The 13,776-nt window shown below is 41.5% G+C and overlaps 1 protein-coding gene across 21 annotated transcripts in view; it reads right to left on the minus strand.

The window, feature by feature from the left end:
* The window catches only part of ARPP21 (cAMP regulated phosphoprotein 21), a 381,834-nt gene that overhangs the window by 141,989 nt on the left and 226,069 nt on the right, over positions 1-13,776 (minus strand). For all 21 annotated transcript variants that reach the window (XR_008309905.1, XM_053262075.1, XM_053262076.1 and 18 more), the window contains exon 9: positions 13,600-13,740. Coding sequence is in view for 20 of the 21 variants with exons in the window: in XM_053262075.1 (XP_053118050.1) it covers positions 13,600-13,740 (141 nt within the window). In the remaining variant the exon portion in view is untranslated. The remainder of the gene's footprint in view (positions 1-13,599; positions 13,741-13,776) is intronic.

A 13,776-nucleotide genomic window follows, 5' to 3' on the forward strand; every position in this document is an offset into this window, starting at 1 on the left:
CCAATAAGAACATATTGCTCCCACACCACTGAAAGTCAGGCCTACCAATGAGCTCCGAGAGCCGGCAGTTTGGCTTTTGCCATGTTGTATGAAGCTACTCTAAGAGCTGCTCCCCGAGATGTGTGCTATGTCTGAACCTATGTTCGTCATGAACCTCTGGCTCATTCCGGATGAACCAGCTCCCTTTGCAGTCAAGACCAATGGCTTGATTATGATGACTGGCGAGTCAGATGATGTAGGAAAGACCAGTCAAAAGGCAGCACAAAGGAAGCTGGGACAGCATCCAGGCAGGGGGTGTAACTCCAGGGAGGCCCAGGCAGGGGCATACCTCTGGCTCAACTCAGATACTTCCAGCAAACTGAGATATGTGATCATCTGCAGTGCCAGCTTCAAATTCCTTCCATATCTTGGGCTGGGAAACTTCAGGTTCTGTATTACATGTGAACCTGGCCTATGCATGTGAGAAATCTTCTAAAAGGAAGTGATAATTCTTTTGTTATTGCTTGACTAGTTTAAGTGCATTTTATTTGCACAGCTTTTTAGAATTGCCTAGATGTATTCTGATATTTTTCATAATGGACTCTGGTTTACTAATAGCAGTAACTGAACTCAAAGGAAACACATCCCAAATGGTTTGGTGAGCCTCCACTCATAAAGTGTATATGCAGGTACATGTAGAGTTGGTGTAGCTGTGAATTGGGATGTCTCCCCTCTGCCCTGAATGTACTACGTGGCCTCAGGCAAGCTACTTCCTCTTAATCTCAGTTCCGCAGCTGCAATATGGGGATGATAATATTTAGTTGTAAGGATCAGAACAAGATAAGCCTTGTGAAGTGCTTTGCACATTGCTGTATGCTAAGTATTATTATATTTCCTATATACCAGATAATCCTCAATCTAGAGGACAAAGCTGCTTCCTCACTTCTACAGAGTTAGGATTTATTCAGGTCCTGTTCCTTGTCCATCTGTGCTGGGCCTGCACAGAATAATAGTTCAGTCCAGGTCTGTTACTACAATGATGTACTCCTGCATCACATCACTCTGCTCTCTGTCAGGAGGACCAGCTACTGCTAAAAATGTGAAGCACTACAGTAGAACATATTTACATGACATGGGCAGACAATATGATGTGGAATGTTGGTGGTAAGTCATCATGTGGAAGCAGTTCAAGTGATCCTTTCAGACAGACTGTGTCTAATATACTGGAGAGCAAGGTGAAAAGAAAGGGAAGGAATGGTACAGATGTAGAGAAGACAACCAGAGCAACATAGGGTAGAAAGGAAAGACTGGGCCTCAGAAACTAAGAAACTTTGCAAAATGCTTATACAACAATGAAGTAGGGTGGAAGTTGAGATTATTCACAAATATTAGGAACTGTGATATAAGAAATCTTAGAAATCTAGTTAATACATCACTTCATGTCAAATATTTTCAGTGAATTGATTTGCAGAACAGAGGAAAAAAACATTAGAAGAAACAATGCTGCAAGAGGACAATGACTGCTCAGAGTGAATGTGGAATAATCAGCACCTCCCCCGCCCCCTCCCCAACCAAATGGAAACCTAATTATAAATGTACACCATCAGGAGACTAATGTAGCTGATATATGTTCCTCCCTCAGGAGATAGCAAAAGTGCTGCTACAAAGAGAATTCAAATGAGCTGAACAGATTTAGGGCGCTGCTATGCAGGTTTTCAACTGATTTTGCTGCATTTGTCTCTTCTTCCCCACCATCATTTCTTCCTTGTCCATCATTTCTGTTTGTCTTTCATTCAAGCTGGCTTTCAGTACATCATGTTGCCTCCTGTTTCTTTTCTTGCATTATTTTGTACTCATGAAGCGTACTTTTATACACTGAGTGCAAAATGATTTATTCCTTTTAAAATGTTAATACATATTAGCATTTTGTGAAATACAGATTGTAGCAATGAGTGCATTTGCTGTGGCAGCCACTGCACAAAAGTAACATATAAATCAGGTCCGACATATCAAGCAGAGGTGGTACAACCAGCATAGTGTAGTGTTTAATGCGTGGAACTAGATTAGAGGACATTCGGTTCAAATTCTCACTCAAACAAGATGGACTATCATTGCAGTATTTGTGCTCATGACTCATGCTCTTGAATTCTGTGTGCTATATGACTATCTCTCAGCCTAATCTACATCACAGGGTCATTGTGATGATAAAATGGAAAGGAGAACTATATGTGTCACCATGAGTTCCTTAGAAGGTGTGCAATATAATAAATTAAGAAAGAGAATTAATATAATAAATTCCCCAGGAAGTAAGGAACAATTTCAGACCCATTTATGTTGTATCAATAACACAACCAACTTAATAAGTAGTGAGGCTGTTCTCAAGCACAGCCTAATCTGAGCTACGGATGCCCAGCCTGGGTTAGGCTGTGCATAAGAATGGCTGGGATCAGGCCCAATCCTGACAGGGCAGTGCCACCTAACCTTTACCTGGATGCTAGCAGAGGTTAAGGGAGACAGTTCTCCCTTACCCCCAGTTAATTGCTCATGTGCAAGCATGGGCTGTTTCCAGCCCGGCCACACACAAAGACAGGAGTCTAGAGCAGGGATTCTCAATGTTGGGTCTCCAGATGTTATTGGACTTCAGCTCCCATAATCCCCAACCAAAGGCCACTGGGGCAGGGAATTATGGGAGTTGAAGTCCACTAAAATCTGGGGACCCAACGTTAAGAATCCCTGGTCTAGAGCACCCGTTTCTTGGGGGAATCCCCCAGTGCAGCACATGTGTCACACGTTGCATTGTAGGCTTCATGGAGGCAAGCATGAGATCAGATCAATCCACTCTGATCCGTGCTGCATGGAGCAGGGCTGATTGCGTGGGAGTGCAAAGCGCACTCCCACCAACAAAATGACAACTGTCTGGGGGAAAGGCATGGTTTGGGAAGCCTTCCCTCCTGCCCACCCAGTAGGTCATGTGATATGTCCCAGTGGCTGACATCCTAATGAAGTACTTGCAATAATGCATGAAATTTGAAGCTTGCATTCCAGACTGCGTTTAATTGTAATTCCACAAATCCAACCCTCTTTTAACCACAACAATGTGATCTTCTGCAACATTGCTTGTTTGTACAAGCACTTCTTTAGTCAGGATGTCAATCAGTAACTGTTAAGCACTGTTCCCTCTAAGAGGGATTTCCAGATGTTGTTGACTACAACTCTCAGCATCCCCATCTGCAGTGGCCTTTGGCTGGGGATTCTGGGAGTTGTAGTCAACAACATCTGGGAATCCCTGTTACAGGGAACACTGCTGGAAAGGAAGGCCAGAAGCAATCACAGACTCTGGATCTGCCACACAAAATCTGCAATCTATTGTTCCCTGCTAGTCATTAGAAGCTATATAATGGTTACATCTATATGTGCCCCCAAAGCAGGCAAGTATTCTTGTTGTAGTTCACTCTTGTTTCTCACATAAAAGTATTAAGAATATGTACTGTTTTATCCTTAAATCACTAATTCACACTGAGTTTGTGAGATTGCTCCTTTGCAGTTTGCTAAAGGGGGTAGAATCTTAATATTGGATCATTAAGAAACCAGGCTCCAGGATTATAAGGCACACAGTCAGTTTTAGCTTGTGCTAAAAGAAATTAAGAGTCAACACCGACCTGACAGCACTTAATCAATCAATCAATCAAAAGAAATGAGCAGATGGTGTGTGTGTGTGTGTGTGTGTGTGTGTGTGTGTGTGTGTGTGTGTGTGTAAATGCTTTGTACCAGTACTGCACACCCTAAGAATACAACGAATATTTATAACCCTGACTGGCATCAGGGTCTTGGGCAGGGGTTTTCTTAGCCCTGTTACATGAGTTTCTTTTAACTGGAGAGGCTAAGAAAGGGATCTTAGATGACTAGATCCACTATAGTTCTCATTCACCCCCATAATTAGAGAGATGTATATCAGGTGGTATAGAAATATGATAAATAAATACATAAATAGATAATTACTTAACAGGTGTTCCCAAAAAAGGGACTTGTGTGAGGAAGCAGCCTTGCACATGCATACCACCTGCTGGATTAGGAGCACCTGCTGGATTAGGAGTGAATGTGGATGAAAAATCCTTAGGAAGACAGACAATGTAAGACCCACCATTCAAACATCTGTAGCTCTTTAAATGAGATAAAAGTTTTTGCATGACAAGAAAAACTACCAAAGCGGAGATCACAGAGTGAAAGATATTGCATTCAGTGTGAACTGCACTTCCTCAGATAAATATCCATAACAGATTGTGCAAAAGCCTGCTGGTCAGGACATTCTACCTGATGAAATACAGCAGACGGAGTGTGTTAATTACTATACTTGATGAAATTCACAAAAATCTAACACAGCTAAGTTAAAATGGCACATACAATTCAACACTTAATATTGATTGCTTGGATTGCTGTTTCATTTAGCCCAGGGTGCCATACTATTAGGAAGTTATCTAACATACATTTGTATTAAACAACACTTCATTGTGTAAAACACTGGTATTTAAATGTTGAGGCATGAATGCACTCTGAACAGTTGAAAATGATAGAGCTACATATTTGCAATGGTATCTCTTGAAATTACATTTTGTTAAAAAAAAAGTTGAGTACAATAACTCAAAAACAAGAAGAAAAAACCTTAAAGACCACCAGTACAGATTGTATGTGCAAAACTGGCTAATGTAGAACAAACCTTCCCCAGAAACCATGAACACATGCAAGCTTTAGCTCTTTTTCACAATATGTTATTGTGGGATACATACCTGTGAATGCTGAAAAATGTAAGACTGATCTGATATGGCCTTCATGGCCCACCAAAACTGCTAAATTGGACCAGAACTCTGACATATTCCAACATTTTGTCAGAACCCCTGCTCTCTCCCCATCCTCTGCCCTTACCTGGGACCATACGGGAGGCAGAAGAGGGTAGGTGAGAAGTACTCTTTGCTCCTAAAGTGGAAGAGCCAGGAAGCTACTTGTCTTTCAGGCAGCTTGAGATTAAAACTAAAGGGAATAAACATATTTCCCTTTCAACCCCAAGCCGTCTGAAAGGCAAGTGGTTTGTTGACTGGCTCTTCTGCTCTGGAAGAGAAAAGACCAGGTATGTCTCATGATTCCTCAGCAACTAAGTTTCTTTTTGAAGGGCTGCTCTTTGGAAAAGTGGGAGGAGAGGCATTCTCAAGGCATGCTTTTTTTCCTCCCACACCCCTAATTTCCAGGATACACTTCAAAAGCAGCCCTCAGAGACAAGCAAGAAAAAAAGTCTTATGGGTGCTTCTGAAGGCTGCTTTTGACCTAGAAACGTGAGGAGCGGGGGAAGGGCAATCCTAGTGGGGACTTGCAGGATCAGAGGGCCCCCTGTTGGGAGTAGCCCTTCCACCCCCCCTCCCCTTTGATTTCTTGGTGCAGTCCCTCAAAAGAACCCTGGGAGCCAATGACACTTCTCTCTGTGCTTCTTTTGGAAAGTTGCAGCCTAGATAATGGGGAGAGGAAGAGCAACTCCCCATTCTCATCTGACTCTGTTGGTCCCACTAGTTAAGTTTTTCCTCTGGAAATTCTTTGCTACTCGATTCTGTCTGACTCTCTGGGGTTGATACCTTTCACTGTCTGGACATGATCTGAAGTTATTCATGCTTGCCGGTTCAGTGCTAATTAATCCTGGCCTACTCTAGTGGATAGATAACTGTCTGCTTCTCCAGCTAGTAGAGTTGGCTGCAGAAGGGAAAAGGTTTCCCTAGCATTTGAGTAATTCCCCAAACTTCAAAGCAGAATTAGCTCAGAAAGCCTGAGTTGGTGTCCAGTCACAGACATGCAACTGGGTGCAACATTTTAAAAGACACAGATCCAAACAAGCATGGTAATATTGTTAGGCTGGAAACAGTCTCATATAGAACAAGGAAGACACCAGGTAGAGGAGGGTGCTCTTGGCAGTTAGGCAACAGACCAGTAAGAGAACTTTAGAGCCTGTGGGGCAGGCAACCAGGAAGATGGAATTAAATTTAATACTGATTTAACTAACTACTAAAATATTAGATTTAAGATATCTTTACATATTCAGATTCTATTATATTTTCACACTATTATACAAAGGGATACTTTTCCTAATATTTAATTCACAAGCCATCTTTCAGCAACTTAATTCCTCTAGGTTTGGTCCAACATTCAGTATATGGGAGGACAATTCACTCTCTCTTTTTATGACAACTTTTTAACCTAAATGTCATGCTAAACCATGATTTGGCACTATGTAAACAAGCTTGTAACAACTCTCAGGATCAAAGCATGGTCGTAGTTTGCAGGACAAGCATAAGCCATAGTTCCTTGGTTCAGATAAAATGACAAACTATGATTTGCCTCAAACTATGAACTGACAATGAAGGCATACAAGTGATGGATAGCTTCTGCCTTTTAGGATTGACCATCAACAGTAAAGGACCCAGCAGTCAAGAAATACGCCGCAGACTAGCACTTGGTAGGGTTGCAATAAAGGCCTTGGAAAAGATATTTAGATGCTGTGACATATCTATACCTACAAAGGTTAGAATCGTTCGGACAGTGGTTTCTCCTGTGACAGTCTATGGATGCAAAAGCTGGACTTTGAAGAAGCAAAATAGAAAAAGTATTGATGCTTTTGAACTTTGGTGCTAGAGAAGACTTTTGAGGATACCATGGACAGCCAGGAAAACAAACAAATGGATCGTAGAACAAATCAATCCAGAATTTTCACTCGAGGCACAAATGACCAAGCTCAAACTATCATACTTCAGGCACTTTATGTGAAAACCTAGCTCTCTTGAGAAGTCCATAATGCTGGGGAAAGTTGAAGGAAAGTGGACAGCAATGAATGCACCAATGAGAGACCTTAAAGGCCAAGTTGAAAACAGATAATCCTGGAGAGAATCTATCTATGTGTCCCTACGAGTCGACACAGACTTGATGGCACTTCATCAATCAATCAATCAATGGAGGGAGGGAATCGTGACACGAGAGGACAGTTCTTAAAGGCTTGTTCACATAATCGCAAACCATGGTTTGTCATTATGTCTTAACCAGCCGTAGATGCAAGTCATGATATTCTCCCTCAATTGTCTTTAAATGTTTTAACTAGATACAATATTCTATATGAACCATAACCTCTATTCTGGTACTGGATAAAACCCAAAATAGCATTTACTTTTTGGGAGAAGATGGGATGGTTAATTATAAGGACTTACTCTCCAGGAGTGAACTGCCCTGGGCCAAATTGGAAGGGGCGGTAAATTTCATATTATGGTTTTTCAGTCACTGTTCTCTGTCAAGATAATTTTTGCATTTTAATCTGTTATTTGCAGTACCTCCCAGTTTTATTTCATCTAAAGATCTGACAACCATTCTCTCTGATTTCATTCCAAATCATGAATGAAAATGTCACATTTCCTGACGTAAATCTAGGGAATTCTACATACCACCACCCACGAGATTGACAAAATGACATTAATAATTAACTTCTAAGGCTTTAAACTGACTATCTACTCACCCAATAACTTTCAGCCCACATATATCCAGCTTACTAATAGCATAAATATGCAGTTTCACCTTTAAAATGCTTTTGCATGTATGAAATCATTCCTCTGATGACCACATGCTTGAAAGAAAGAAAGAAAGAAAGAAAGAAAGAAAGAAAGAAAGAAAGAAAGAAAGAAAGAAAGAAAGAAAGAAAGCTGTTTAAGTACAAAATGTGAAAGGGTGTTTCACATTTGTTGTTGTGTTTGTGGGTTAAATTTGTTGTATTTGTGAGTTAAATTTAAACTTTAGTGGTTGTTTTTTCCTGTACAGTACTGCAAGTTATCCACTTATCAAAGTTGTTTAGAAGAAAGTGGTTTATATTATCCAGGCAATGAAAAACACAGAACTGATATGAGAAGTGAATTTTAGTAGTAGCATGCAAACTTTGCTGCTGAAATTCTCAAAGAATTCTTTAAATAGATATATTTGTGTGGCTTTGGTATCTCTCTTTCCCCCTGCAGTTTGTACAAGTTGTTACTAGTGAATCTAACTACACTGCTGCTGACACAAGGGATAACAGATTCAATGTGGGCAGTACTACCTACAATATATTTTAGTTATGACATATTTGGAACAAAATGCAAATCATTCTGTTGACATAATTCTTATACATGGAATGTTGTGTTCACATTCTAGAGGAACACCAAAGATTGCCAGTTTGTCTAGTTATATATAATATGCTCACATGAATACTGGAATCTAGAGGCTTGGTGTATGTGTACAAAGTGCTCTCATACACAGAAAGCTAAGAATGACAGTTTCCATTTCTAGAAGAAATCCCTTGCACAGACTGTTCTGGAAGCTTCACAGACCTTCAGAGTAGATTGGAGGTGGAAGGTTTTGCCAAACCATGGGTTTGCAGCTCTCTGAATCCCAGCCAAACTAAGACTAATCACTGTTTGAGGCACTGGAGCTCTGCTACATAAATGAAGCTCTTCCACAATACCACACTATTTTCCTTATGAATTTAACTAGTAGCAGGAGATTCATTAATATATCCATTTGTAAATGCAAATCAGATCCTCTATAAAATGTATGGAAGAACATATCAATAATCTACATCTGAATGGATATGGATCTCCAGAAGGGGGGAGGGATGTGCAAGGAACCGTTTCGGAGGCCCTTGATGGGCCTCTGGACTGGTTTGAATGGCGGGCGGTTCCACCGGCTCGAAGTCAGGGGGTACATCTTTAAGGGTGGGGGAGGGTGCACTTACCACTTCCTCCGCTTCCCGCCACCGCCAATGCTCCGTTTTTGTAAAGCCCATCAGGGTGTCAGTGTACCTCCTATCGGGCACGGGCATGCGCACGCTGCAGACAGGTGTGCACACAGCATGCGCGACATGTGCGCATCTGTGTCCGGCGCACACAGGCATGTCAGATACTTCCAGTAGAGGGGGCAACAGGGTGGCAGGGAAGTACACTGCTTCCCCGATGGACTCTACAAAAATGGAGCGCTGGCAGGAGGAAAGCAGAGGGAGGGTTAAGTGTACCCTCTCCTGCCATCAAAGATTCACACACCCCACCTTCGAACTACCCCTGCCCGGTTCCATGCACATCCCTAGAAGGGGGTGTGTATGGTGGAATGATACCATTGTAATGGAAGAATTTATGGATTCATAATTCATTGTGTCATACTCTTGTTATGATCTGTGGCTTGCCATGAATACAGAGTCCATGGAAATTGTTACTGATATTGTGTTCCATGTGCCAGATGTGTTAAATAGAATTAAAGGATCTGTTTAAATTTTAGACAAACTATGCTGGACTGAGAGGTCATTCCTATTTTCCCTCCAGATAATCCAGTGTGGTCCCAGGCCACGCAGCTTGTGCGCCCACACGACTGGCACTTTTGAGAGTTGTGCAGCATTCTGGAGACTGGGAATATGCGTTCCAGCCTTAAGATATCCTACAATGCACCACACAATGAGCATGGTGCATTGAGCGATTCTGTCATAAGTAGGGCACTCTATGTGCCTGGCTCTCTGTCTGCCTAGGCTGTGTGTAGCCTGAGCATACACACAAACCTGTACCTGGGTTGTTTACCCAGGTTAACAGTCAGGTAAAAATCCCCGGCTACCTGGGAGGGCAGCACCGGGATCAGCCTCAATCCTGGAACATCACAAAACCAACCCTACTGTTGGGTAGGGTTACTCAAGTGAACAGCCTCTGAATTTCAAAAAGACAAAGTTCTCAAAGGGTTAAATTTGAAAGTCAAGTATTCAAAAGAAAAGGAAAACTACATTCGATTTGCATTAAACACACTGTTTCTTGCAGCTTCAATTTAAGATATACCCTTAGAAATATTCCCTATAAAATAATAGTGAATGTGTCCATTAATTGTTTAAAATTTCAAGGGTAATCGCATAACCAATGTTAAGACCATTTAAGTTCAACAGACTTAATTGAAAGTTTTAAACACATTTTTTTCCTGGTATTTTTCACAGTATAGGAGAACCTAATTACTCATGGCTATGGGAAAAGAGGGATTAGGTTTCAAGGCGGAGAGAAAAGTTTTGGAAAGTCCCCGAACTGCCCCAAACTATTATAGTGTGCTCTTTGGGTCCCCCATGTGCCCAGGCATGCCCTCCAAAGGATGAAATGGCCTCCAAAACCACAAAAAAACACAGAAAAATGTCTGGGGTTTTTCCAGGAAATGAGCCACAAAATGGCTCCTTCTCCTCTCTCCTGAAGACAAAATGGTGACCAGAAGTTAACTCCACGGTCACTTCTGGCCCTCTGGGAACAGCAGATACGTGGGTTTTAATCCATTAGTATCCATGGATAATGGAAACAAGTGTCTATAAAACACCCATAGATACACAGAACTGCAAATAACGGTTCAGCAAATAACGAGGTTCTCCTTTACTTTTTTGAAGTATTAAAATCATGTTTGTTTCTGTTTATTATTAAGACTTTCAGCTTGTTTTTCCTCTCAAAAACACCCAAAGTGGCGCCAAATATAAGAAGAGCCATAACAATAATGCCTTTTTAAAAGGTGAAGATCTATCTACATACAGTTTAAATGTCACAAATGTGCAGATGTTTAATTCTTTTGTCTTATAGAACCAGTCCACTTGGTAGTAAATTGTTTACAAGCATCCGGTATACTTAGCACATAGCTGCTCAATATCAATTTTAAAATGCATAATTGTGTTCTGAATGTGCATATTAAACTTCATTGCTGTATCTCAATGTTCAATATCAAACTATAAAAAAGCAGATAAGTAAACAGAAAAAACCAAAAAGTCTACTTTATCTAGAAGTGGCTGCTGACATTTTATTTCACAAGCTTACACATAATGTTTAGTTCTGCTGTAATAGTGGTGCTTATACTGTCAATCAATGTTGTATTTATTTATTTTTTGTTATTATTATTTCTTCTTACATTTTTATACTACCCCATACAAAAATGTCCCTTGTGCTTGTGAAAGTGATGCCTGTGACACTGATTGGCTAAGCTGGTGTCATGTCATGGTATGTTCACGAACATTCCAAATGCTTTGGAATAAAGCTGTCAGAATATTTTCAATCCAGTTTCTGTAAAGTTCTATAAGCATAGTTGCCAGTCTGGCTAGGATTAAAACTTCACACAGCTGGAGAGAGGAGAGGTTTTGTGGGGCAGACTGAGAGCAGCAAAGAAACACCATGAGGTAGGGAAGCTAAGGAACAGAAAGCCAGAGACAAAGAGGATAAAGGAATGTGCAGAAGAGAGATCAGGATGAGAAACAGCAACCCAAGGGAAGTAGAAGGGAAGTTAAAGGATACTTGGGTGTGGAGGGCGGGGGTGGGAGTAGCAGTGCCTGAGAGAATAGGGCTATTGCCTGAGGGAACAGGGACTAATAAGAGAAGGGACTGAACTGAACACTGATATTATTTGGGTGCAGGTTTCTAGTCTATAGGACAAAATAAGTTCCCATTATTCGCTTCCTTCTAGCAATTCCCTGCATAAACAGGTGTCCTGAAAAATCCACAAAGTTCTCTCATCTGTGTGGACTGCCTCATTCATTTGAAATCAAGTCAATGAGATACATTCACGTATCTGTTACTACAAGTGGCTGACATTCTGATTAATGAAGCACATGAAGACACAACTCCCTTGATCCCTCTGCATCCACACTGTTGTCCCACTCTGCCCTTGCTCTAGAAGTGTTCTGGAAGAGAAGAAACATGGTGCTGGGGTCAATGACATGTTTCCTCTTTTCCAGAGTACTTCTGGAGAATGGACAGAGTGGGGATTTGTATCCCACTTACACAACAGAACAGAGGTACATAGGAACATAGGAAGCTGCCATACACTGAGTCAGACCATAGGTCCATCTAGCTCAGTATTGTCTACCCAGACTGGCAGTGGCTTCTCCAAGGTTGCAGGCATGAATCTCTCTCAGCCCTATCTTGGAGATGCCAGGGAGGGAACTTGGAACCTCCTGCTCTTCCCAGAGCAGCTCTATCCCCTGAGGGGAATATCTTACAGAGCTCACACATCATGTCTCCCATTCATATTCAACCAGGGTGGACCCTGCTTAGCTAAGGGAACAAGAAATGCTTGCTACCACAAGATCAGCTCTCCTCTCATTGTGGTAGAGTCATTGGGGAGTTGCACATGAGAACAGTCACATCCCCACACTCCCTCATTACCCATGTGAGTCAAGATGTCCGTCACTGAAATTGATGGGGCAACCTACATGCAGAAAATGTCCACATTCTGAGAGTAAATACAAAGTTCTGGATCGGGTTATTATGTCTGGTATAAAAAGAGTGTATTCTGAGCATGCACAGTTTAGGGCTTGCATTTTAGTAGGTACTGTTGTTTGTTTGTTAAGGTTGCCTACTAGGGGTGTGTGAACAGGTTCTTTTTAAAGATTGCCTACTGGGGTGTGCAAACAGGTTTGGAACCGAATCAGCTCGAATTCAACCTAGCTTGGTTCGACAGACTGGGGTTGAGCCGAACCACCCCGGTTCAGCTTGACCCCAGACGGAACATCCGTTCGGGGGGTGGGGGGTGGGGTTCATGGACCAAAAAGTTTTTTTAAATTAAAAATTAACTTACCCCCTACGGGGGGCTTCTCCAAGGCAGCAGAGGATTCCACAGAAGTTTCCCCTCCCCTGCCAGCCTCCATTCTGCACCCATCACTCTGTTCAGGTGGTCTTTGGCCCTTTCGAGGCCTTTCCCCTGCCGCGCAGATGCAAATGGCCCTTGTGTGGCCAGGTCATGACCCAGGCCACACAAGGGCCATTTGCACATGCGAATTTTTTTTTTTAAACTTCTAAAAACTTTTTGGTCCGTGAACCTCCCCCCCCCCTGACCAGGCTGTGGGGTTTGAGGGGGTGCTGGCCCGGTCTGGTTCAGATTTGAACTGAACCGGGCCAGCCAGTTCCATACACATCCCTGTTCCCTACATATTTTTATTTTGTTGTAGGTCACTTTGTGGTAGAAATGATTGAATATATATATTGAAACAACATGAAACAAATTCCTACCACTTAGCAATATAAAAAACTGCTCATTGCATTTTCTGCTGTCTATTTTTACACACCAGATGCTCATAGCTCATTTATTATGCAAAGTAAATTAATTCAGAGACAGATGAGAAACTCAAAAGGGATATATTGTATTATATATAAAGGAAAGTATTGCACCAAAAGAACAAAGATGGAGACCAGATAAGCAATTAATTGTTCAAAAACAGAGACCTGTGAAAAGAAATAGGGTGGAGAATGATGTACAATTACATGTCACAGTTTGCACTGCTTCAGGTACAACAAACAACATATAGCAACTTAATTGTTCCCCCCATTTTATAGAAACCAGGAGAGAGATGCATTGCACAGCTTTCTTATCAATAGTTAGATTGATATGCTTCAACATATTTCACATCCTCACTGTTCTTCCAAGGATAGCCATAATGACACTCCATATGCCAATAAATGATTAAAAAACCCTCTCAGTATAGAGGAAGATAGCACAAAAGAACAAAGTAAAACATACAGAATGTAGTCATGATCAAACTAATTCTTAAGAGAGGGGAATAGAAAGAACAGTGAGAACACTTACATTCTCATATTGCTGGTCTTGTTGATAATTACTGATTTCCCGGTCTGATCCACATTGTGATCCATTCCAAAGTAAGCTGCCACTCTGTGCACTAGCATTCGTTGATATGATGACATCTGGGGGAACTTTTTATAATGATTACTGGAACAAAATGTCAAAGGGCTCAATATGATGCAA

The sequence above is a fragment of the Hemicordylus capensis genome, chromosome 6, assembly GCF_027244095.1.
Source record: "Hemicordylus capensis ecotype Gifberg chromosome 6, rHemCap1.1.pri, whole genome shotgun sequence".
NCBI classification, from domain to species: Eukaryota; Metazoa; Chordata; class Lepidosauria; order Squamata; family Cordylidae; genus Hemicordylus; species Hemicordylus capensis.